The sequence below is a fragment of the Meleagris gallopavo genome, chromosome 11, assembly GCF_000146605.3.
Source record: "Meleagris gallopavo isolate NT-WF06-2002-E0010 breed Aviagen turkey brand Nicholas breeding stock chromosome 11, Turkey_5.1, whole genome shotgun sequence".
NCBI classification, from domain to species: Eukaryota; Metazoa; Chordata; class Aves; order Galliformes; family Phasianidae; genus Meleagris; species Meleagris gallopavo.
In genome coordinates this window covers 15618774-15646245 of record NC_015021.2, presented here as the reverse complement: position 1 = coordinate 15646245, position 27472 = coordinate 15618774, and the positions used below count along the sequence as shown (strand labels likewise).

The window sequence follows — 27472 nt, the reverse complement described above, 5'->3', positions numbered from 1 at the left end:
GGTTTAAATATCTTCTGCAAAACTATATTACTGTGAGGATTTGTTTTCCAGGAATCTTAAAATTCTCTTTCCCACTCATCTTCTCTAAATTTGCCTATTTTAGTGCTCAGACACACAGTTTTTGTTCCTGCGTTTTTCCTGTAGCCCTGCCTAGTAAATAACACACAGTTACCTTCTCATAGCTCTGCTGTAACAGCCAGTAACATAGTTTTGCATTATCACTACCTACAGAAATGACCAGAGTCTATGAATCAACCAGGCTATCTTCTGTCTCTAGGCCAGGACCAGATTAGTAACTGAACAGCTCAATAAAGTGAAATCAGCAAACATTGGACATTGTGCAGTGGAACTGGGATTCTCAAGTAACGAGATCCAACAAGTCTTTGAGCCAAAACTGCCTACAGCTTAGGGGTATATAATCTTCTAAGGTATACCATGCTCTCTGGAACATGGAATGACTGAACAAAACACAAGACGTCTCATATGACAAGATAACTTCAGATAAAAAGGAGAAAGAGACCTAAACCAAAACTGCAGCATTATTCTGCATTCATTACATCTGAATCTTGTCATTGATTTCCCCAGGGCACAGGTCCAGAAAACCACCCACTTTTTTGTTTTCAGATTATTCTCATCCACTTAATAACACTGTACCACAATACTTCTGTATTTCTATTCTTTCAATCTTTTTATTCTTCCATCTCACTTTTTCCTCCTTTGCTGCTCACCTTCTCCATCACTGCACACTAGACCTTTGTCTCACAGAAGAAAAATCATTTATCAGAACAAGAGAAAAGCAATATCATAACAATTAAAAGAGTAATTACATTACATTTTCAAGTAGAAATTGTGAATATAGAAATCCAGTTTCATTTCTATTTACGTTTCTTTATTTCCTCTAAAATCTCTTAGTACAGCCATCACAAGAAGATGCAATGCTCTACTCATGGATACTAAGTGTCTTCTAAATGCTTATGCGCAAAGACTCACAACACACCATTTTACAGCATCATATAATGTAACTATATAAATGAATATCATGAAAAGGCAATAAACTCCAGATCTTCTGAATCCCAATTCCCCAGTCTATCCACTATGCCATGGCTAAGCAACATTTGGTAAACCAAAGAGATTCAACCAATGAACATTTTGAGACATGAAAGCTTAGTGCACTGCAACACAGAGATGATATTCTTCCCTTCAAGCCAGTAAACTGCTGAAAGAAGACAGGTTGGTAGCCACTGAGAAAAATAACGTTATTTGCACTATGCACTATGAAAAGGTCCAACCACTCAACTCAAAGGTTGCCTTGCCCACATTGTCATGGGAGCCATTTCTGGTAACAGGATATTTGAGAAGCTGTGTGTGTGTACCAGACAGGTGCATTTCTGTGGGATGTGGCAGCATTTTAGGAAACAGTGATGGATGACACTATGGGATGGAGAAAGCATTGTGCAGGAGATAGATGGCCAGAGACCAAATGCTGCATGTGGTGATTTTACCTTTGGGTGGAGCTCTGCGGTTGGAAAGACCTTGCAATGTGAATCGCTTTCTAGCAAGCGCTGTGCGCTCAAGGTTAAGGCTGGTGGAAGCATCAACTAGGAGAGAGAGGGAGAGGGAAGAGAAATAAGGAAGGAAGGGTCAGCCATTCAGCTTATGGGAAAGGAAAGGTTAGCACTGGATGACAACGAAAAATAAAGAATTGGTTTTGATTCAGTTCAAGCCTGAGCAAGAGCTAATCAATTAGAAAGGTGACATGAAGTTAGTGGTTAAATCAGCTGAGCTAACAGAGCCGCTGGGCTGAGTTTGGCTCACTGAATTTCAATGGAGAAAAACAAACGAACAAGCAAAGACAAACAAAAAAAAACAACATAAAAAAAAACAGGTGAAGGGATGTAGCTCTCATCAAAGGAAAATACAGTTTAGCAGCAAGCTCATTGAAAAGGATCTAGTGCTTTTTGCTATGAAAACACATCACTGTGGTTGGAATAGCAAGGCTGTAGGGAGAAATAAGAGAAGGAGCTTTGCAGTGCAGGATACACACAGACAGCAAGCATTGTGAGCAGTAACGCTTCTGCTGTCCAGCACCAGCTCAGCAGGCTGCCATGATCAGCCCTGTGGCTGGTGTGCTCTCAGCCTTACCTGCTGAAGTCTTTCTAACAGCCGCCAAAGCTGGCACCTAGTAATGCACTTCACCTGGGACTTGCTGGGATATAAGTATGGCTATGCCATCAAAGCAGACATGTCAGTCTCCTGTGTGGATAAGCCCACCATGCCACCTGATGATTGCATTTATAAAGATAAGTCATGGATGGATCAAAGTCCTAAGACTCTGGATTTCAAAGATACACAGTTAATCACACTGCAGGAAAGAGGTGGACCAGGATCCAATTCCCTGACCCATGCACTCATGTCAAATTATTCATATCTTTTTCTTTGTGTGGTGGACAGGTAACACAAAGAAGGATTAAGGCAAATGATCAGGAAAAAAACATGTGCTTGGTTCCCTGCCTTGGGATTTAACCACTAACTTTCTTCTCCCTTTTATTTCATACACTGTCAAGTCATAATCGTTAGGGGCACAAATGAAGACCAGGAATACAAAGGAAACATGGAGAGACAGTGAATACAGACTGACAAACATCAGACACACAAGCTCAGCTTCCAAAGGAAAGTGCATCCCATCACTTCTGATTTGCAGCCAAGATAACCCAGGATCCAAGGTGCCTGCATGCATAGGCAGGTGTGAAATGAACAGGTTTTAACAGCACAGAGTGTTATGTCAGCATGGTCAGCTTCTTCCATCCTGGGGCCTGATGCCAGTCTTGTGCCTGGCAGGTAAGGAAAGACTACCAAGGACAGTGTCAGCTGTGGAGCTGCACACTGGTGCACTGGGATGCATAAGGCTTTCAGACCACAGTTCTGGCCTTCACTCCTTGCTGTGTCTGCTCACACTGCTAAGCAATGCCTGCAAAGATACTGTGGGCCTGGGACAAGGCCTGTCCTGCAGGCTGAATTTTGGATCACACTGGATTAGCTTATGAAGATACCAGAAACTTGTATATGGAGTATATTTCCTTCCCATTTGTGAAGAGCAAGCAAATCCATAGTACTCAATAACAACGGTATCACAAGGAAAGCACAGCAGTGCATGTGTGCAGGGGGTAGCTTTTTATGCTCATTCTGCTAGTTCTTCAGCCATCGAATTGTATCACTTCACGGAGGGACCTTTTAGTATTTCACATGTCCCCACAGCTGCACAGCATGTGCCAATCACTACAGGCTGGTCTCTAGTGACATGCTGTCTGCACCAGAGTTCTTTCAAACCTTTCCCTTCATTCTGCAGGTATAAGAAATAATTCTGAATCCCATTTCCAGACATAATAAGATCTAAATCTAGATGTGCAACAGCTTGATCATGAGCCAGCAATGCACACTTGTGACAATGAGGGCCAAGAGCATCCAGGGCTGCATGAGGAAAAGCCTTATCAGCAGGTCCAAGGAGGTGATGCTTCACCCCACTCAGCACTGGTGAGACCCATATGTCCTGTGCTGGGCTTCCAGAACTAGAGAGACATCGGTGTATATGAGTGAATCCAGTGGGGAGCAATGGGTATGAGTAAGGGATTGCAGTTGCTGAATTATGAAGAGAGAGAGAGAGAGATGGAACAGTTCAGAGTGTACAGAAAAGGCTGAGAGGGGTCTCATCAATATATACAAATTCCTGATGAGAGTGAGTAAAGATGGAACCAAATGTTTCTTGGTGGAGCCCAGCGACAGAATGAGAGACAATTGGCATCAACTGAAATACAGGAAATTCCACTTAAAAACATGAAAAAATCTTCACTGGGAAGAGTAAAGACTGAGACTGTGTGCACTGGGAAGCTGTGGAGTCTCTGTCCTTGAACACATGCAGCACCTAACTGAACAGAGTCCAGAGCAACTTGCTCCAGCTGACCTTGCTGTGAGCAGGTTGGTGGGACTAGCTGTACTCCAGTGGTCCTTGTAGGACTTGGCTTCCATATAACTTCAGGTCAGTGAATTTACCAATCAGGTCCACACAAAAAAAACCTGTGTTATATGTGGACAACACATAATCACAGGCTAATAACAGTGATAAAGCTGATATACCTTGCCAACAGTTGCCCCCTCCCTCTCCCCCCCCCGGCCTCCCCCACACACACACTCTGTACTACAGAAAGAAAGCAGTATTTGGAAATAATTTGCTTTCATGCTAACTGCAAAGATGTTGGCAGTAATACAGTCAGTAGGTGGCACAAAAGAGACAATATTAGCAGAGCACCAGAATCCGTGCTGTGCTTACACTGCAAGCAAGCACAACCCCAGAGAGTCACAGCGTGATTCCTACGCGCCTTCAAAATTAGGACCTAACTGTGCACCCTTAAAGGGACTGAATTCAGCCCTGCAGAATCCCAGCTAGAGGCTCTAAGGCTTCACAAGGACACAAATTAAACCTGCAGATAAAAGTGGGACAAAACTCGATAGCTTTTCCATTGGTTCTGCGCACAGCAGAGCAGGATGCGCGCACACCCCTGAATCCCACAGAGAGGAATGAGTCACTGCTTAGCCCCGAGGGAGCAGCCACATACCAGAGCATGAGATGGCTCTCAGCTGAGCTAGCAGTGAGTAGCAGAGGAATTACAGTGAGAGCCCAGTGGAACTAGTCATGGGAAAGCAGAAGACAGAAGGAAAACCAGCAAATTGTGATCCCACCTCCCACACTCACATGCAAGTTGGACCAGTTAAAAATCACAAACTGTTTTCCTGGACATTTTTTTAAAAATAGAGTTTATAAATTTAAAATGAAATATTGTTTCCAAGGTTTTTTTTTTTTTTTTCTTTTTAAAATATTTCACATTTAAATGATATCTATTATTACATAAACATGCTTTTAATTAATAAATTACATTTTTTCTTAAAGAATCCATGACTTCCTCCCAATAATGAAAACTTATTATGATGAAAAAATGTTAATGAATCACCAAATTTTAAATCAAAAACTACTCAATATGTTTGACCATACTAAGAGTTTTTAATCTTTTAAGACCTTATGATTTTTGTTCTTCTTCTATTATTAGAAAAGTCTTTGTTTAAAATAGTACCTGAAAGAAAAACTGTTCATGAAATATTTTCTGTTCCTGCTACCACCAAATGAGTTTCCTTTTAGTGTTCATTTTAACCTAGCCTGTATAGCATTTATCTGTTGTCTTTATGCACTTAAGTAATGGAGGGACTTTCTGTGACCACACGTGCATTTATTTACTATGAGCCATCAGGGAGCATATATATAGAGGAGGTAAAAAGAAATCTGGGACACAAAGCAATGACATTTGATAGCAAAATTCATAGGCAACCTTAACATTAAATATGGTTAGAAACTAAGTTATCCAGGATATAGAGGGTTAAATATGCGTACTATACTTCCAAAATTCTATTCTTAAGAAGCAGAAGTTACATAAAGAGCACTGTAATGCGTCAGAACTTGAACAGAATTAGAACTGGCAATGCTCCTTGGTATTCAAGAAGTTCCACAGTGCAATCACACAGGTTTGTGGCATTGTTTTTTGATGTTAAACTTAGAAAACACACATTCTACCTATTCTGATAAGCTCTAGAAATGGTTTTGCAAAAAAAACAACAACAAAACTACTACCCTTTGGAATCAAAAAGCTCTGCCTCAGAAGTCCTACCTCTCTTTTGTCTGGCACTGGGACTAGAATTCCTGTTTTTATTGTTAGATGCTTCCACGTTCGATGTCTCAGATTTGTTTTCATATATGCTTGATGACTTTCTGCTATACCTTTGGACAAAAGAAATACAAAAATAGTTATATTCCTGTTTAAGACCTAATGGAGCACTGAGCCATGAGTCAGACACCAGCACTAAGCATTCTTTGTTACCATCAAATGCAGAAGCCTAAAGTTAAGGAGAAAAAGGCAGGTTTTAAAACCAGGTGTGCTGTAATAGTCTACATCTGTGCACACATGTATGGTGGAAGAAGCCATTCTGCATCCTTCCTCTTTTTGAAAGCTCAACAGATTTGGAAGAAAGAGGTGAGAAACTGAATTACAAAAGAGGATTGGATCTCAGTTCTCCATTCTTTAAAGCATGACTGTACTTGACTCCAGGAAAGAAGTGAGTGCTGAATGGTCACACAGAGGTCATAGCATGTGTAGACGAGCGTATGGATTCCGCTGGCTCCTGGACCCCCCAGCTTATGTTCCTTCTGCTTCCATGAATTCAAGTGGAACATATATTTATACAACTGAATCACAGACCAGAGGATCCATCTTGTCAGATCTGCACAGGTACAGACGTTGCCATTTGTAATGGGGATGACCCCACTGCCCCAGGCTCGTATAGAATTCAAGCTGCAAAGTTTTTGTGTAGTTGTTGCCCTCCTCATTCTGCCTGGCAGCTTAGTTTGGGTGTTTGTCTATTGTCTTTGGCAGATTGATTTTTCTACCCACTTCATTATATCTACATACTTGATATACTCTTCTGAAATGCTCATTATTAACACGTGTCAGCTATTACATTGCTGTTTACAATTAACATATGAACTTCTATACTTAACATACATGTCTCGCTGTAAGGGAAAGCTCAAATTATCATTAAAATCTTAAAAACACTTGGACTGCTAGAGATCTGTGAATACTTCTAATAAGTACAAGGCAACATGGGACGTCTTTGTATTTGAATCCCTGACCTGTTTCTGATAGAACCTTAATGGAGGTCTCTGTTACCTCCTGCACTAGATCTAAATGCGATTTTACAGCCTGATGTTAGGTACAAAATTGGGCTCAAAATAAATACGGGAACAAATCCAAAGCACATTCACATTTCTTTATTGTTTTATCTCTGCCCCTTCCCAGCCAGGCTGAGATAACTGTGAAACATGCAGCTGACAGAGGTAAAGATTTACAGCTGTGAGAAAAACTCCAAGAAAACACACCTACTTCTCTGAAACAGCATCTGCAGTAGAATTACAAGTATCTGTATATATCTTTGTGCACAGGATGTTTTTACATGGATGTATGACTGAATCAGTCATTTCCAAAAAGTCAGACAATTAAACAGTTAGAAAAATAGTCTCTCTAAACTGCGTATGTTTCAGTAGATTAGGAAACAATGCAAAGGGATCCGTTCATTATCAGTGAAATGCAGGGACCACACTTCCAGAGAGATATCAGCAGCAATAGATACCACAGGACATCTCATTTTAGGATTAAACAATGAAACTTTCAGGAAGAATCTACAGAGAGAGAATTTACATAGATTGGACAGGATTTAGGGACATTTAACCATCACCTGTATTAAATGCATCAACAGTGAGTGTTTATGTTGCAGAGATCTCAGCTCCAATCCTTACCTCATGGAATTGCAGCCCTAAGTACTGTGATGGCACGCAAACAAGTGATATGGCTTGAGGAGGTGGAGGTTTTCTGCAAACAGATTTCCTCAGAGTCACAGCACAGGTTTGGCAATTCCCAATAAGCAATAATCATTTTACAGAAGGGCAAACCAGGAGAGGGCATTGCAACAATTAGAAAAATCTCAGTAATTAACTTCCAGCTGCTGGCAGAGCACTGATTATGCTGGCTGCTCTTTGGCTAATACTGTCTATTCCTGGCTTAATAACAGCATCTTTCACAACTGGGGCTGCTTAGTCATGTCATTCATAAACAGACTGTGCACATGTCACAAAGTCTAACTTCCTCCTCTCACTTCTTGCTGCTGCCCCGCATCCCAAACCTGGCTGCGGGCAGGGCTCCACAGTCTGAGGAATTCTGGATCCACTATTTCTCACTGGCCACTGCAGAGGTGTCTCATGCTGCAATTCCTCTGTCCTTCTTCCTCTCTGAGACATATTACATAGGATCAAAGTGGCCTTGGTTTACAAGAGCCAGTGAGAGTCTGTACTTGATTCCATTTATGAAAGCCCAGTGTCTTGTTCTGTCATGAAGACATACAGTATTTTCTTGCCCCTATAATAACCCAGCATTAGGAGTGGAGGCGTCTAAGCTCTCTTCTCTGTGGTAGTCAGTAGAGCGTGGACAAGCACTATTTTTTTCTTTTGATTTAATCCTTTCTAGGATAAATATATATTCTTTCTTCTTGGAGTTGATTAATTTCCTGCTGTCATATTTTGCCTATAATTTCTGCTTTGAAAATTCTCACTTTAAAAGCTTTGTGAGAAGAATTGATTTGAAATATTTTTGTCGATACAGTTCATCTTTTATTTGAACAATTAGCTTCTATCTATCTATGGTTTTGCTGAAAGATTTTCACCTTAAACCTCTTCAGCTTAGGCTCTAAACCTGAAATATAACCAATCCAACAGAAAATACAATGCAGGATTAGCAGCACTACATGTGTTTAATTTTTCTTGCATTGAGTTGCATACCTCTCAAAGGCTGGCTATGTTTACCTAGGATATCTTGGTTTAGTTAGTCCTGCAAAACAAAGAAACTTTTACAGTGGTATGTCATGCCAACTCACTTAGCAAATTTGCCAGCAATTGCGACATTACAAAGATGTGCTGACAGCTCCATTTAACATCCAGGCAATGTTCCAGGGAGCACATGGTTCTTTGGAAAATTCAAATGATCTTTTAAATGAATTCTGCATTGTGATTTTGAGTTTCCCAATGAGCAAAACTTTTATCTGCATTTACATGGCTTTATACAATATGGAGGCAATTTAATAAGTTCATGCTCCAGAAGCTAGACATAGAACACTAAGAATTTATGTACTGAAAAGACTTACCTGGCCATATTGGAGGAATTCATTGGTGCATGGTACACACTTTCAGTGATTCTTTGGTGTAGTTGACTTGCTTCTGTTATAGAAAAGGGAAAAGAAATTGATCCAAATTGTATAAGCTGCTTCCTGGCTTGTGTAAAAAATTAGAAAGGAAAAAGGGAGGAAGAGATGAGGGGAAGTGAGGGGAGACAGATGCTGATGAGCTGTTTTTCTGGCCAGGAAAGTCAGACACTGACAAGTGAAGAGTGAATGCAAAGAACTGCCCTCAAACTCTCAGGTTGCTGAGATACTGAGGCTACTTCACTCTGGAAGAAGAAAAAGCTTCTGTCAATGAGATTAAAATGGAGAAAGGGGAAGGAGCAACACTGAAAGATTAATCTTCATAAAATCTTTTGTGGGTGGAAGTGCTGGGAGAAAGGAGAACTCAGGGCAGGGAGTCAGAAGTAGCTATATTCCTGGTTTTGGCAACTGATTCACAGCTTCACAGCCTCTTGAGCTGCATCCTTAATTCCTTTGCCTGCAGAAGAGACAATTATATTCATGGGGATCTATGCAGCAAGGTGTTGCCCAAAGCCTTGCCAGCACTTTATCTCACTGCAGAACTCTGTAAAGGACACGTACTAAATGTTTGGACACTAATTACCCATATCTTATACTGTTTATCACATACCTTTGTACACCTCCTTTGCCCTTTGCTCACTTAAACATCTCAGCTGGTTCCTTCCAACATTCCAACCCTCTGTGCAGCTCTTAACAACAGTCATTAAAAACAGCTCAGACAAATGTTTCCTTCTTCATTCTTGTTACAGTGCACAGTTGGAAAAATATCCAGTCTTGGATGAAGCAAGGAATTACAGCCTCTTCTTTCATAAGTCATTGGAAATAGAAGCAATTGCTTAATACCACTGGAAAAGGCATTTTCTTCCTGCTCTCAGTATTGGAGTAAGGACTTTCATCATGTGATCATTTCAGAAAAGGCAATGGGAAGAGCTGCAACAGTATATAAGATACCATTTCTGCCCTGGGATTACTGATCTCTTGGATTCACAATAAAGGAAATTTTGACCTTACTTAAAGTAAACTTGGAGGTTCCCAAGACCAGACTGGATGTAGTCTTGGGCAACCTGATAACTGACTCTGCTTTGAGAAGGATAGTGGAGTGTGATCTCCTGAGATATCTTGAAACCTGAATTATTTTAAGATTCTGTGATCGTAAGACAAAACAGTATAGAATATCAAAATATTTTCTCCATAAAGTATTTTTCTGTTCTGTAGAAGCCCAAGTCAAGTCACCCTTTATAGTTCAGAAGTAAATATGAGAAATAACAGTAGACATCAAGAGATCAAGTCCTGAAATAAGGCTGATAAGAATCTTGATTTCTTTCCTCAGCAGTTCTGCTGAACTGACTGCAGTGAAATTCAGAATGAAAAAGAGAAAGGATGATTATAAGAACAGAAGCAAAAGATCTGAGTACAAAGCATTTATTTATGTGTATATATGTTGTTATGGCTTCCATTACGTTGCTGAAGCTCACGTGCATAGTTGTTTCCCTCCACTTAAGGAGACTGCAAGAACTTGTCTTTGTGAAACAGATAATTAGGATAAAGGTGACCTCTAAAGTTAAAGCACATGCACAGGTTTCCACCTAGGACAAAATCTGCTTAGGAATCTTAAGGATGTGGGAGGAGAGGCTTTGCTGGCATTGCTTTAAAGACTGTGTATGACGGAAGCAGAAAATGACAGGTCAAAGCAAGAAACAATGCTAGGACACAAGAAAAGTCTGTAATGAACACAGTCATGCTTTTTTGCCCTAAGAGAACATGCAAAATGGATTTGAGGACAAAGTACATTATTGTTCATAAAAAACGGTAGTATCTCAGGTGGTTTTCATCACTATGTTCTTACTATCTGGAATAACCAAACTGAATTTTGGCTGTCTTAGGCTTAATAGAATGTCTGTCATTGTTTTAGGTACTTGTAAGGCCTCAACCATTCACGTGTTGAGCATGTCACCAAACAGGCTTACAGTGACATCTCAGTGAGAGAGGAAAATATCATTAATCACATTTTAGAGGAAGGTCACTATGATGAGAAGATGGAAGAGATGACTGACAATCGCATCTACAGATGTCAAAACAGAAGGAATGTGACCAGATTTAAAACTGCCTACCCACCAAAACAAAACAAAACAAAACAACAACAAAAAAACAACAATCAACCCAAAACCCAAAAGAAGTAAAATAAAGTATGAGACAGAGAAAAGAAGTTGCTGTGTGCACTCATCTGTGTGGAAAGATCTTTCGTGTCAGCCTTGTAGGAAGACACAGAGTGAAGACTGGGCTCCCATCTCCTCGTGTGCTGATAAAAATGAATGTCTCTAGCATTATGCTTGAGAGGGAGAACAGAGGAAAATCACATTCCTCAGTCTAATTGTGAATGGAATAATTATTCTTGTAATCCAACTCGTCCTCTTGCATAGAAGCTCAGTTCTTGCTGGTTTCATTGCTAGTAATGAATGACGTTTTAAGTCATCCCAGTTCCAAGTTGTCATACACAGCTGCAGGAAGAAGGCAACATCATCAGATCACACTGTGTCTTACCTCTACACGCTTCCAGTTGTCCTGTTAGAACTTTGCGTATCTCAGAAATCCAGGTGTTTTTCAGCTCAACAGAAGATGCCTGACGACACAAGAAGAAAAGGCAAAGCAGATCAAAGCATGCTATCAACCTCTTGGACATCCTAACATACATTTGCTCTCAGTTTCACGTAAGAATGAAATTCCATGGCTAGATTTTCAGATCAAAAGAAAGGATACTCTTCAAGATGGAAAGGCTACCATGAATTTAAGGTCCGGTCCTTGCCTTTCTGTCCAATCTTCCAAGTAGTTTTCCATTACTTTGCTTTCTTTTCTTCCCAAGTTCACATGATATATTGGTATATACAAAATATATATACAATGATATATTGGTAATTTTAGAGCCAACACAACAATGAAGATTTCAATTGTTATTTCATGACTGTACAGGACAGTGAAATTCATGAAACTGAAAACTTTGTTAAAAATAATTCAATTCAAAAGAAGTGTAGTCCTCAGAAATAAAGGATTGTTGTTACCTGAATGATATAGACTTCTTCTCTGCCATTATACCAGATCTCAAATTTCTTGTTATCTCCTTTTACATTTTCTGTGATGCCCACTGTGCTCATCTGTTTCAAAACAGAAAATTAGATGCTGGACTTGGGAAAATGCAAATAGTCTTTAAATTCAGTCTCCCCCAAGATGCATTTTTAAAAGGCTGTATTGAGTTGCAAAACTAAGGTTCACATCTGGACTCACAGCGCATATGACTGGGTCTGTCTCCAAATCAAAACTAAAATGGGAGCTTCCATTCTCAGTGTTGCAAGATAACTCCAGGTCTCCTGTAGTGTTGGAACAAAAAATTTATTTCTTTCTCCTTTCCCACTACCACGTTTTTTACCTTTAATGAATTTTTAAAGCTGTATGAAGCTGTCTTCTCGTGACCATCTGTGTTCTCCTCTCGTTTCTTGCAAAAAAGCAGCATCTTTGTGTAGAGAAAGAGGTGTCGCTGCATTGGTTTGAATCTTGCCAAGTCCTTCACCTTGTTGTGACCCTTCTTGTGGTCAGTCCACACGTTGAAGGAACCTTGCATCAACAGCTTACCAAGTTCACTTACGTCCCCCTAGCAGGCAAGGAAAAGAGAGAACATACATTATGTCCAAACTTGGTTAATCACAGGCACAGAGCCCTCAATTGGGCAGAAGCATGTGCCCAAGCATCCCTTCATCCCTTCTACCAGAGGGCAGACATGTTACATCTGCAAGTCCACCTACTCATATCTTGCTAAACCTGTGTGGTTTCTTCCTACTATGTTTAACACACTGCTTTCCATGTCCATAATTCCCACTTTGCCTCCCAATTAATAGTTAGAGTCAGTACCATACTTACATCATATACATTAGCTGTCCCCTCTGATAACCACACAAGCAGCAAGCTTTTCTGACAAGAACTGGGTTTCAGTGCTCCTGACTCCAAGCCATTATGAAAAGCTAGTGAAGGTATGCAAGCAAATGCTTTGACTCTAAAAGATTCTCTGTTCAGTTTCTTATCTGCTATGATCTTCTTATGTATTCATCCCTGAGCAGGATCTTGAAAGACACTTAGATGTCTGAAGACACAGACTGGTGCCTAGAGTTACGGAGGTGTGTAATTCTCTCCCATTGCAAAACAGCATTTTGTCAATAGCTTCTCAGCTCACCCTCTGTAAACTCTGCAGTGCTGTACAGCCTTGGGCAAAGAGAGAGCAAATGCACCAGAGATGCATAAAAGTATCTGAGGGAGAATGAAATTAAAGAGGAAACAGACCTTTCTGAGTTAAAGACCTTACATGAGGACCACACTCAGATTCCACCAACAAAACATTTACAGCTCAGTTCAGTACTAAAGAATGTAATAATATGTGGGTATGGTACATATCCAGAGCCAAACTGGCTGGCACTATGAGCTGCACTCATAGTGTATTAGAGTGCTACAGAGTGTAGTACATTGTGGATATGGAGGACATGGCTACATCCACATAGTAATGTGCTTCAATGAGTAATGATGAGCATAATGATGCTAGTGGCAAGTTTAACTGGCAGTACTTTGCATAATAATTTTAGGGAATAAGCTCAGTTTATTATCAAAAGACATATTTTCAACACTGCTATGTTCTATTGATTATGAGGGCAGATGATGGCTCTGAGTGGGAATGATTTCTTAAAGCACAGATTGCAAATTGGTCTTCTTCTCACTCACCACTCTACCTTAGATCTAACTGCAAAATAAGGGTATGTTTAGGTACTGTTCTACTCCATATAGGCATGTTATTATGACTCTCTGCAAGACTTTGCAGAAGACTGAATATTAGCCTAAAACTCCTGGGCAGTGTCTTCAGTGTGGACAGAAGTAGAGAAACACACTATTTCTGATAACTTGTGCTAGTAGACTGTGATATTTTGTCCTAAAGGAAGTTTGTTTAAGGTGAATGATCTTAACCCTATCTCAGATACAATTATTTGCTGTTAGAACAATACACTGTATCTCATGCTTATAGAAGATGGAAGATATGTATGAATGTATGTATGAATGGCTAATTGCTGCATAGCCAATGGACAAACTATCCAGGCCACATTGTATATAAAAGTTAGAATGATTGTAGAAAACATCTCAGAATGTTCCACTTTCCAAATCCTTTACTCTGCTTTTTTGTGGGTTGGCTAAAAACAAACAAAATAAAAACATTAAAAACAAACAAACAGAAAAACCAAAACACCAACGTTAAATACGAGTTCAACTCCTCAAGCCTGTACGTACACAGCTCCATGAAACAGAATTGCCTATGCGATTAGGAGCATTCATCAGCTGCCACAAAACCTGCCTTTCCACTGGCATAGTATCTGTCTCTGAAGGTGTTTTTGGCAAGTATTTCTACCATGTCTGCATGAGAAAAAGTCCACAGAAAGGGGTGTGGCTTTGTAAGCAATGGGAGATGCTTATTTGGCCATCACAGCTGAGCACCAAGGACAGGTGGAATGAGGAGAAGAAATTGTGGGTCTATGATACATAGTTAAGCACACATTTAAATTCATTTATAAAATAATGCTGGCACAACAGGCATAATTTCCTCAGCTATCAGATGGAGATGCACTTGAAAAAAAAAGAGATAAATATACAAATCTTCTGAAACTTCTGAAGCCTTTCTATCCTGCAAAATAAAGTTACCTCTTTCCACTCAGACACAGTACAGACTCCAGCACTTTTTCTGGAAGTCACATTCTGCACTGTTTTTCTGGTGCTCAGGTTATTACTCTGATATAATAATTCTTCAAACCTTACATTCTTTCCTTTACTTTTTTGCCCTTTAGCTATTTCAAAATGGGCAATCACACCACCCTCAGGCCTTATGTCATCAGACATGCTTCTCCTTTATACATTAGTCATTTCCACTTCTCACTGAAGAAGTCATTTCCACCTTCTCACTTCATGTTCTGTACTAGATCTTGTAAGTGATATGACTTCAGTGGAGCTTCAGTAGATATATATATACATTTGTGGCCTCATTTGTACTGTAGCTGTTATTTCACATCTCAGATAATAAGTTTGCCAGTCACTGGGGTGGGTTCTATTACCCACTTTAAAGCAAATCCAAATATTCTCCCCTAAGAGCGAAAGATTTCGAAATGCTTGAGTTGCACTGGGGTCACAGACAGTTTCAGCGGATTTCTTAAGTTACATCACTCATTTTTGGTGCCTCTCACTTACAAATGAGTTTTGTCTGTGATTACTCACAAGGATTGCATTTGTCCCCTTTCCTTCCCACATTCACCACCCACCCCCACATATGTTGGCAAGTCTACTTGATAACTACAACATGTCACTGAACGGCATCCTTCAAGAATGTGACAGGCTCCTGCAAAGTGTACCAGCCATGGGCACAGCATGATCCATGATGATAAAGAACATTGTATGAGTCAAGACAACAGTAAGGGCAACAACAAATAATACCTCGTATCCTGTGATTGCTATCTGGTGCATGGAGTCATTTACGGATTTGATGATATCAAGCACTGTGGCCAAGGCCTCTTCCAGTTCAGCAGTACCCTCTGAATTCTTGCTACATTTCAGCATTTCCTGATGAAACAATGATGAGAAAATTGTTTGAAAATTTCTTATATCAGAAGCCAACACAACGCAGGCCTCTCTGAAATTTGTGCTGCATAGACAAAGTAGTGGAAATATAGGATAAAATAAAAACAGAACATTCACCAGGATTGTCACTGAGGATGAATACTTTGAAATTCTTCACATGTTCAAGTTTTGTGGGTTTATTCAAGATGAAATAGGAGCATTTTTACACAATTACAATCATCTTTCATATATCACAAAACTACTTCCATTTTTAAAATTTTTTTTTTACTTCATACCTGCTAGAAAAGAAACTCAATCTTAGTATAATGATTTCTGGTATTACAGAATTCACAATTTTCCTGGAGAATGTGTTCCGATTTCTGTATCCCCACTATTGAAAATATTAATTAATTTCTAGTCTGATCTCGTAAAGCTTGAGGTTCCAATCAAGAGGTCTTAGTAATCTCTTATATGATGAATAAAGAAATTCTGCATGGAAAAAAAAAACAATTCCTGGATAGATGTTTAGACTATGGTCAAATTATCTCACACATCTTTCTTCTCTACATTAAGTGAAGTGAAGATTTTTTGATCTATAAAACAAGGTTTTCAGATGTTAATTTTTTGGGAGGAAATGAGATAAATTACTACAAATCCTTCCCATCTCTTATTCTCTATACTTCTCCACTACAGATTACAGATCTGTATTTGCAAATGTGAAAACCTTTTTTAAGGGATAGTCATTTTGAAGAACGATGTTGGTAGCTAGCAAAAAAAAATCATTAAACATTAAATTCTGCTTGAAATAAAGTCATTCCATCTTCCCATCTCCGCGTCAAAAACAAGACACAAAATCCCTGACAAGAATAGAAGCACGTGCCCAAAGCAAAGAAACTAAAAAATCAAACCTTTTAAGGGATCAATTTCTGTGATTACTTCACATAGAGAGATTTCTTAAGTTACGTCACTCATTTTTGCTGCCTCTCACTTACAAATGAGTTTTGTCTGTGATTACTCACAAGGATTGCATTTGTGCCCTTTCCTTCCCACATTCACCACCCACCCCCACGTATGCTGGCAAATCTTCTTGATAACTACAACATGCCACTGAAGAGCATCCTTCAAGAATGTGACTTAGCCTCAAATATTTAAGGGCAACACCTTACTTAGCCCAGTAGAGCTCCTTACAAGGTTCTGTTATTTCTGTATGTGTTATTTGCTTGAAAAGTTCTAGTTCTAATTATTTTCCTTGAACCAACAGTTACAACCTTTGCAATTTATGAAAGATACAAAAATCTTCTGTTTTTAAATGCTACAAGCTGCCTTGCCTGTTGCACTTCTGCCTGTAGAGAAGCCTAGAATTTCACTCAGATGCACAGATATATGTTACTGTGTTTTCGTTTTTTTTACTTTATTTTGTAGAAAGTCGTTCTTGGCAATGAGTATTCACTTGAGATCAAAATCAGACTCTCTGTCCTTGCTAAAAGCATCTAGGGGAAAAATGTTTAATAGATACAAATCCACAAATAGTTCATACAGTTGTGAGTAGACATGAATCTCAAAGCAGTTGGAAGATCCCAAATGGCAGGATTCTGTCCTCAAATACTGAGGTAACCGGGTCTTAGAGGCTAGAAGCAGGATGCATTCTTATGTTACCTGTTGCGCGTTTCCACTATGGATCCCTGCTCTCTGTATAGTGGGGCTAGTGCTTTTTAACATTAGCTATACTGATTTGCAGTCCTCCGGCTTCATAACTGTGACCCAGAATTTAAAACTAGTCTGATCACAGAGCATCAAGGCACACCACTAAGGCACTTCTCTGTGACCAGTTCTTCAGACTTCTGTTTTCCTACACCCATAAAAGCTCCTGCTACCAGAGATTTAGTGCACCATCTTCATAGATCTCATAATCCCTGACAAAATAAATGTTCTTGCCAATGTTTTGCTAAGTATAAAACTGGTCTGACCGGCCTCAACCCCAATAGCTGCAACCTGTTTTGCTTGAGAATTTTGCTCCTTGATCTTGTTATATTTACAGGCATTTTCAAATTAAAATATAATCTGGTTTACTCTTGCTCTTCTGAACACTTTGACATTTTCTTCTCTCTCTCAGAACAGTTTCAAGAAATTGAACCAAATTTATTTCTAGATTAAGTTGATACAATTGTAATGGATTCAGCGAAGCTGCATGCTTTTTAACAACCTCCTTCAATTTTTGGATTCTATAGTTATCCAGTAAGAGGACACAAAAATGCTGCAGAAGCGAATGACCATCCAGATCCTCACATAGCTTAAACTGGCCCAATTTGACCAGAATTTCAAGCACAGACAGTGGTCTCATAGCTCCAAACAGTCAAAAGGGAAGCTCCTATACTCATCTTGTAGAAAACCTGCTTTATTTATTCTTAGTTGGGGCTTTAAATGTAGGAGTGGCTCCTTCTGAAAGGTTTGAGTCACAACTAGAGTAAGTAGGTTCAGAGAGCTGAAAGAGTTCTGGTAAATGAAGTTGGATGCCAGAGACAGGATAGAGAATATCAATTCCAGTTTTTAAACTGTAAAGCCACACTGAGCAAATGAAAACAATTCCAATTTCTGATTAAAGATAAATAAAACAATAAAATATTTGCTACATAAAATACTCTATTTTATTTTCCCCCAGCAGTACTTATCCTGAAATAGTAGTCCTTTTTTGACTCTGTTGCTATTTTGCATAAAAAAGTATTTGTTGATGAAGTAAGAGATGATTTCCAGTCAGTCTTCCAGAAAATAATACTGATAAGCAATTCTATAAGTAAAACAAGCTGTTCATTGGAATCCTTTGCATCAGCATGGAAAAGTTACCTTTAATAGCAGCTGGTACTTGGTGATTCTCTGGACTGGCTTTAAAAGATACGCATCTAGTGAGAGCTTATGATCCAATTTACGCTGACATTCCTGCAAGAGACAACAAAGAGGAAAAATATTGTTTCCTGAAACACAGGCAAGACACCAAGATCATTATCATTTGGTAATCTGAAGGTGGTATGTCTGTGAATTGTGAGAGAAATTTGCTCTATCTGCATAGGATTTTCCAGGTTACTTACACCACAATGAAAACATATCAAAACAGAGCTAATCAAAGGTTCAACTTAGTGTTGAAATCTGGCATGCCCTGCTCATGAGAATGTAATCACCTGGGGTTTGCAGAGAAGCCAGAAATTGTTTGGCTTGGCTGTAGCCTGAAGTTCCTCCTGTCCAGGAACTATTCTATCTATCTAGTCTACTATAGAGAGCACATTGACACATACTGAGCACCTGCCATCAGTATAAGAAGCACAAGAAAAGTCTGCAGTTTTCTGTAAATTTTCTAAAGCAGAGGAAGAAGGAAAACAAGTTTTGATGGTCTCCCGCTGCTAGTCTGCAGTGTAATTCCACCTGAAAAAAGATGCTGTCTCCACACTGTCTCCAGAGAGCTTCAGACCTTGGCTTGTTCTGACAGTATTTTTCATATATTTGGAGGTCCTCTTTCTGCAAGAAAAAGAGAGCTTAAAGTAGTAAATAATCAATAGAGCATCTGCCATGAGTCAGACTTTTCTTGCCTTCCATCCTAACACATAGAAGTAATGAATTCATGGTCGTAAGTCTGTATGTAAAAATATATTGAAGCTACCAGACCCGCACTTTAACGTTGTGAAGTTACATAAACCAGAAAATGATGTTTTCTCACTTTTTGCACAAATCAAGCAGGCACTAGACTTAAAAGACATAACCTAATTGCAAAACTGTTATCTTTCAGAGAGGGAAGTAGATTATTTGAAAACAATAAACAAATAAATAAATAAATAAGATTTTTATTAATGCTATTGGCATAGACCAGTAAGTGGTAATTTTGATGTTACAGGCCAGACAGGAAGAACCACTTAAACTCTGTCCTATCCAGATTAGAAGCAATAGATCCACTTGACCTGTTCTTTACTCTCCAGGTGCTCCCACTTAAGTCCATAACAAAATCTCATTGACCTCAATGAAAACAAAGGGAATCACAGTGGAAACCTAAAGAGATTTCAAGGTCTCTAGGCTATATGGGTGGACACAGGCAGATGTTCCTCTGCCAGTTTCTTAGCTCGCTAACTACAAGCCCAGTTGCTCAGAAGCCCTACAACCAAGCCACTGCAGAGCAGTACCATACAGATTCCTTAGCAAGACTGCCTGTATGTGAACAGTTTGGAGCCTTTCTGTCTGCACTTACCCAGGTGGACATGACTTTGGTGAATCAAAGACAGTGCGAAAAACAAAGGAAAGGTATTTCTGATTCACTCCTCCATGCTTTCAGCACTGACCAGTGCCTGCCTACTCTTGGTACGGGGAAAACATTTTCTTTTGGATAGAGCTACTAGAAGAAACTGCTATCTGTCTTCCTCTATAGTCTCATGTTGGCATAACCTTGATGAATCAGACAAAAGCAGGGCTGTGCAACACCTCACTGTGTCAAGGATTGTGCAATAAAAAAAGCTCCATCACTCTCTGTAGAACACCAATGGTGCTGTTTCAAAAGAAGCATAGAGTTTTTTTCATCTAAATAGGATTGTCTGAACATGTTGCCTTGGAGGGAAGTTAGCAGGGAGTAAAATTCAGAAAAATAAAATAATCAGAAAGTGTAATCAAGCATTACAATTTGTTCCTGGCCCAAAGAAATATAACTGACTGGGCAAGAACAGAAACAGTGATGCTTAGAAGGGGGGGCAAAAGATGAGTATCTGCTTAATATAAAGAAAAGATAAAATGATAAACAATTCATGAGTAACTTGCCACAGTGGAACTGTCCTATGTCAACACAATTCACCACTGCACATATCAGTGACACCAGCTCAGGCAGAGTCAGCTTTAATTTTTATAGTAGTGTAAGGAATAGAACGTTCTTGATAACATGATTAGGCTCGGACTTTAAAATTGCAAGACATAATTAATTATCTAATTATTCAAATCCCAGTCTTAAACATTTAACACATTTCAGTTTCGATATTCAGAGTTTCTGACTTCCTGTTGGTACTTTCAGACCATGCTCATCTTTCCTTCCCACAGTGAGCTGCATGCTGAGAGCTTTGCAGGCTTTCACTCACAGTGTGGCACACATTCACAGTTTCAATTATCTTTTTTGGCTGCTGGTTTTATATTTTTCTTGAGATCAGAATATGGCTCTGCAAATCCAACTCTGAGATTTCTGGTCAGCTGCCTAAATGATCAAATGTTGGTTTCTGACAAATCATTTTGTTTCAATATGAATAAGCAACTGGTAATTCACAGCAGATCACTTCTGCCAGGTAAGCATCTCATTTGGCATTTGTTTTATAAGCAGCGTGACTGACATAGCTTTTGTTTCTTCTTGAGAATTCCTGCTTTGATTTGGTAAGCTTTCCTTCTTCCCTGCCCCATATTTGGAAGATCAATCTAAAGTGCTCCTCTTGTTGCTTTTATGGTGCTGGAAGGTATAGCACTATACCACTTGAATAGGCATTTCTGTACACATCTGATCTTTCAGCATCTGTTGCATCCTCATCACAAAGAGCTTTAAGCAAGGTCAGGTGTCGTGGTGATAGTGAAGCCACCGTGTGCACATAGTTGATCTAGTTTACTTGCAGTTTGATTCAGTTCATATTCATATCCTAACAAGGACAGGCAAAGTGTAAAGGGGGATAAGAGTGTAGTTTCTGGTTCATCTTGCACCTGATTTTGCTGCTGTGTTCCAGAAGAGAAGTCTGAGAGGAGAAGTATACAGGAACTTCACGTGCTGCTCCTCCCATCCAGACAGGATGGGGGGACCTGAGAAATAAACCTGAGAATAAGGGTTCATTTCTGTGGTTATGGCTGTCCAGGTGGCACTGGTGGAGGTGGGAGGGTGTGGGTGGACATGGCAGGGGAATGACAGACAGGGGATGGAGGGAACTCAGCCAGGCACAAGGGCATCCTACTGCAGCTCTTGGAACACTTTCAAGCAGTTCTGGAAGGTGAAGTGTGTTAAGACAGGGTAATATTCTTCAGAAAGTATGAATCTAAAAATCAGTCTATTTCAAATCATAGGCCCACCATGGTGTTGTGGCAGGAAGGTTACACCAGTACAAGGGTGGGGAAACACAGAAATGAATCTGCAACAAAGTGAGTTTCCTCTCAGAACTAGACATCTCCTTGAAGAGCATCTGTTTCAGTTTCCCCCATGCCACAGTAAACACAGTCATAACTCACAGGGCAAGCCAGAAACCTCTGCTCAGTGGGAAGATGCAAAAAGCTGCCAAATCATGGGGAACACAAACACACAACCAGGCTTTTGTTTGTGCCTCCTAAGGCAGTCCAACAGAAACAACAACTTTCTGGAGTTTATGTGGCTTCATCTAAAAACAGTACATGAGGGAAATTCCTTGAATCAAAGGTGCTACTATGTGAGCAGAGACATTTCCAGAGACAGGTTTTTGCTTTGTTAGCGCGAAATTTGAAATAGTGAAAAAGCCAATACATGATTTAACTAATACATGGTTTAATTTCTTATTAGATATATTTGGTATTGTTTGACTAGTCCATGGAAGCTGATAAGCAGAGGTTACAAAAGAACTGATTTTCTTTCACTTGATACATGACCCAAAGCTTTATTGTAGCTTATTTTATACTGGTGGAACAATGAGAATTGGCTCAGCAGCTGTTCTGACAGAGAGTCATAAGCTGCAAAACTGGAACACAGAATTTGATCTTTCTGCAGAATAATAGGATCAATTTTGTATTATGAATTTCTCTCTATCTTCCAAGTCCAGGGATATTTACAATATATAGACTCTTCAGCACTTCCTGGATTTCAATGGCCTGCATTCTTCAATGACGATTTATCCTACTTTGCATAATGATTTCACCACAATATTTTCCTGCTCAGCATCCGAATCCTAGGTTAACAACATATTCCTTAGTAATGCCATTTACTCAGGCACTAAATACTGGCAGCTAAACAGAGAAGAGTTCAGCTGACTATAATCACATACACACTGGTACGATGCCCTTCAGCATGACTTGTTTGTAAACCCTGTTTGTAAAGCCTGTTCTTTGGAAAAATTCACATTTCTCATTGAAATCTTGAAGTTGTGGCAGTGCTCAACACCTCTGAGAACTGGGGATGTAGGTTTCATCCAAATACATCTGTATTCCATACAGTTCCTCATCAATAAAAATTAAACAGGAAAGCAGCAGCAGCAACTCACCAAATCAGGTTTTTCTGATTAGTGGGACCTCTGAATGAGTGCCAGACAAACAAGCACCTTTTGCTGGGTCACAGGAAACAGAGCTAACAGCCACACTAATGGGAGCATAGACGAGAGCTCTCAGAGGATGGAGCTGCAGAACTTAGGTATGAAATCCACAGGAAGCAAAGATGCATGTATCTGACCAAAGCCACCACTCTAAGGCTTAGGGTTTTCTCATATATTGATCTCACACTACTTTAAATAAACATCTAACCCCCACCACTTCATCCAAGTGGGGAGAATCTCTCTTGGTTTTTAAATAGCACGAACAAGTAAAAGAATTGGTCTTGGAGTTATGGAGCTGGTAGAGATTCACCATACAAGGAAGGTGGTAGACTCTACTGAATCAATTTCAGGTAAGTAAGTCTCCTGAATGGTGTAGAGAAAAGAGACAGATGACACAGATAGGACGTGCTATTTGCACTCAGAGCAATATGCTGTTATATCATTTCCTGCTTATTTACAGCAGTGTGGTGCCAGGTGTACATCAAATTCTGGGCATCATATCTTAATCTGATATGAAAGTTGACATTTTGATCTCTTTTTTTTTTTTTTTTTTCCGATCAGAGCTTAAAATACATTTGTAAAACACTGCTAGCGGATCTCTTCCTGCCAGTAAGCAGGCTCAGATTTCAAAATACACACTGGGAATATCTGCTTCTATGAGTTTCCCTCATTCACAGAAGCAATCAGAGTGAAAGGATAAAAGTTAATCTGTAAGTATTGTTGGATAAGAACATGCATATTCACACAAACTTGAAAAGGATTTGCTTACCCTTTTCAAAAAGCATCGGGCAAGGAGCTCAGGATTTTCAATGCAATTTTCTAACTCTTTAAGGAAAATCCTGTGAAAAAGAAAGGAAAGGAAACAATAATGGAACATTCTGTTCACACATGCTAGCTTCCATGTAAATCTAGTTTAAAGTCTATGTTCCTGTAGTGAAAGGATTCAATGTGGGACATAACAATTCTGACACACAAAGAAAGATATTATATATATTTAAGAAAACAGGAATGTGGTTCACAGCTGATTGCCTGAAACACCAATATTATCATGTCTTCATCTGCTCACAAGCATCTGATACATCTGGTTCTTCTGACTGTTGTGATTTATTTTCAATATGTGGCCCAAACACCCACTTCCCATTTGGTTACGAGCATGTTTCAGAACAGCTAGAAAAGACAGAAAAGCTCTGTCAGATGCAGTTGTTTAATCAGCAAGCAGTGAAAATATGGGCTGTATTCCATTTTTGCAGTCACTGGAAGTCAACGCACTAAGCTTTTAGGAAGCATTTACCAGGTTTGCAAAGGGACATTTATCAGACTACCAAGGGAGGACAAAAAATATTTACCACTAGAGACATTCAAAATTAATAATGCCAAGGGAAATCACTCGTGAATGCACAAAAGGGTATAATCTTTCACAAATAGATGAAATTGATGATCTCAGAGGTATTCTCTACACATGGGTTTTATAGGACACACACAGAGGCAAAGTGAGGATGACTTTTCCTGCCTGTGTACACATGGGTGTAACAAAGCACCCTGTAAAAAGGCAGTAGAAGCATCATCAGCAGCAAGGGCTCAGGACAACCAGCAATTCACACATGCCTGTTGTGGAATTCATAGATTTCTGGGAGGTTCCCAAATAGAATATCCTTCTTGTTCTGGAGCATTGATGGAATCAGATGTAATAAACTTGGATTGTCCATTTCTGAAGCATAGCCCTGCAGAGGAGAGTGAAAAATAAAGCCAGGTTATTTTTACCAGGGAAAAAATAGTGTATCTGAGCCCCAAAGTATGTGTGCTTTTTTTCTCAGCAGAGCATACAACGGCTTCTCCCTGTGCCAATTTCTTTGTTGCTTAATGACTTTCTGATGCTTCTCATTTTCTCCAGAGCTATTACACCTGATAGCTGTGCAAACACATTCTTAACCACAAGTGGACAGATTATGAGATCAACAGAAAAGATTAAATCATGTTCCTACTAGTCAAAAGGAATGGAAACTGCTAAGTTTGATAGACACTTGACTCTCTGCTACACTGCTTCATTGCAAAAAGGTTAGTTTGGTTTTATTTGTTGGACTGTGGTATTTTACATGATTATTTGGTTGTTTCTTATAGAAGCTCAGTTGTATTTTTTGCATACACATTTTTGAGAGAAGAACATTCTGAGTGTAGATTTTAAAGTCAGAATAATACATCAATCATCAGAGCTGTTAGCTCCCACAAATCAAATTGGATGAAGAAGCAACGACATAGTTGCAAAAAGATGCCAGTCAGTCCTTCAGATCCCACACAAATACACACAAGACTGAGCCAATGTTGCGACACTACATGGCCTACCTTTATCTCAATCATGTTCCAAACATACATTCAGAGAAACTTAGATTCTGACCCTCTGGAAAACAAGGATGCTGTTTCTAAATCTTACTGATGATGTGAAAAGGCCCATTACTAACTATTTATCCGACCATAACATTGAAAATGATTCAACTTTCATCATTCCATGGGCTGGAGTAAGAGAAGGTGCCTCTGGCCCTGAGGTAAGATGTTCAAAACATCCCTTTATTTTCCATCTCTGAGGCTGAGCAATCTTGTTGACAGAGAACATGTGTTCTCTGAACACGAAGTGGCAGGTGAGAGTGCTCAGCCCATGAAAGATGTGCAACACCAGTGATGACTTAGAGGTTAAGCATCAGAAGAATGTACAGATTTTCTTACCTCTATTATGCTTTGAAGTTCTTCCACATAAACGCGCTCGGTTTCTATCAGCTCATTGATTATGTGGCTAAAAGAAAAGAAATATGGAGTGCTGTAAAATTGTATCTTGTTGATAAGCTTAGACAGCCTAAATATCTTTTGGTCTATTACTTTTTCAGTTCATTTTAAACTTCATCTTGGTTGTTATTGCTATTTTTATATCTGTACGCCTGAATTAAGATTAAAAATCCTCCACAAAGCAAACAGGGTTTCCTCTCCTAACAGTCAATAATAAGAGCCAATAAAAAAGGACTGTGTTTCCCAAGAGTCTGATACATTTCCCAAGGCTACCTTCCGTATATGTTTTGCTTTCTTTTATAAAGCAAAATTGCAGATTGGTCCTGCAAAAGCAGGCAACCAGTGTCAGAAATCTGACACACAGCAGTTAATTAGAGTAAAAATGTTACTATAATCAGGACTTCATAGCAATCTTGCCATAATGCTTTAAGTCAAGACAAAACCATAGAGTGCCTAGCAGAGGATAGAGAAATGGGTTAGGGCTGAACACTGCCCACACTGGGAACAATTGCTCTCATTTATTTAACCTCCACATTGATCTTAAATTGAGATATTTATGAACAGTAAAGTCACATCTAGCAATAGAGGCAAAAAGATACCACTTAGCGGCTACGTAATACTATTGCACTCCGTGATACCAGTGCAAGGGGATGTCTGTTGGTCTCTAACTCATATAAAAGCTCTGCAGATATTTTTCTGAATTTGCATATGCTTTGGGGCTTCAAAATGTGTTTGGGGTATGCTTGAAGTACCACATTACTCTTCACGAGATAAATAGATTTGTTGCTCTAATGCATCTTTCTGAGAAGTGCATAGTTAGTGGCCTAAGGGCCATGTGCTCATAAAACGATTTTACAAACATTAGCACTTGCTTTTATAACTGACCCAAAACAAATAAAACTGTTCTGGTTAAATGTGCCTTTCCTTTTAACAGCTACTGCAGTTGTCTGCACAGCCCAGATGCAAAGGGGGCAAGCAGGTTGCTGCTGTTCCAGCATCACTTGCAGGGCTGAGAACAAATCCTAAGCACAATTCATAACGTGTGTCTAGAGCCAACACTTTCATTTCACAGAGTGAAGGATGGCTGTCAAACAGAACTAACACAGGGTTTATTTAGCATTCCAAACATTCATTTCCAGAGAGCTACTTTTGCTTTGTCTTTCATTCTTTCTTTCTTTCTTTTTTTCTTTCTTTCTTTCTTTCTTTCTTTCTTTCAAGGAACAGAGCAGGTGTAACAAAACCGTCAGATAAACTTTCTGTTTTTAAGCTTTAAACTAATCGTCAAGTTATTCTTACTGTGGAAAAATGCTTATTTACTTGCAAACAAAGCAGATTTCTGTATGCTATCTGTTCTGTTATCGAACAGATTGCACAAGGACTGACTCCAAACCCAACCCAGCATTTAGCTGACAATTATACCTGAAAAATAAGTTATTGGCTCACAGGCTTCCTGGTGACCGTGTCATAAACAAACAATCACATGCTTCTTCTCAGCAGTAACCCAGTAAACAAAACAAAGGCCTTTAGACTCTTTTATTACCCATCTTTCTACGAATCTTTTCTGATTCCTATTTCAACGTACAGTTGCATTTTTCACTCCCAACTGTTAGCAGTCTGTTTTGGTTTTTTAATTATTTTTACTCATCCTAGTAATATGGGGAAAGAAGTGTCCACTCAGGACATCATAAAAGCTCGCATCTTAAGAATGTTTGATTAGAGGTAGTTCTGTGGAACTCCTACAATATTGCCATAGTAGTTATGGGGTTCTCATAAAAGTTAACATCATTTTTAAGATTTGATTTTATTAACTTAATTCTATAAGTAGATTTATACTAAGCGAATGTTTAAGCTTTTTAAGTGTGATAAAAACTCATTTAACTTATCCTTTCCCTCCTTCTTGAGGTGTTCTCAGCCATTTTATATCCCAGTTTCAGTGACACTGAGGCAGAGAAAAC

General features: G+C 39.3%; 1 protein-coding gene across 10 annotated transcripts in view; it reads right to left on the bottom strand.

Annotated features, from left to right (window-relative positions):
• MCF2L2 (MCF.2 cell line derived transforming sequence-like 2) overlaps positions 1–27472 on the bottom strand; it is a 148340-nt gene that overhangs the window by 13369 nt on the left and 107499 nt on the right. For 7 of the 10 annotated variants that reach the window (XM_031555171.1, XM_031555176.1, XM_031555172.1 and 4 more), the window contains exons 16-27: positions 25461–25527; positions 24348–24463; positions 23512–23581; positions 18892–18984; positions 18319–18411; positions 15355–15480; positions 12269–12490; positions 11904–11996; positions 11389–11467; positions 8791–8863; positions 5712–5821; positions 1503–1598 (exon numbers count right to left, since the gene is read on the bottom strand). In XM_031555171.1, coding sequence (XP_031411031.1) covers positions 1503–1598; positions 5712–5821; positions 8791–8863; positions 11389–11467; positions 11904–11996; positions 12269–12490; positions 15355–15480; positions 18319–18411; positions 18892–18984; positions 23512–23581; positions 24348–24463; positions 25461–25527 — 1238 coding nt within the window. The remainder of the gene's footprint in view (positions 1–1502; positions 1599–5711; positions 5822–8790; positions 8864–11388; positions 11468–11903; positions 11997–12268; positions 12491–15354; positions 15481–18318; positions 18412–18891; positions 18985–23511; positions 23582–24347; positions 24464–25460; positions 25528–27472) is intronic. The other 3 variants (XM_031555173.1, XM_031555174.1, XM_031555175.1) reach the window with 1 other exon arrangement.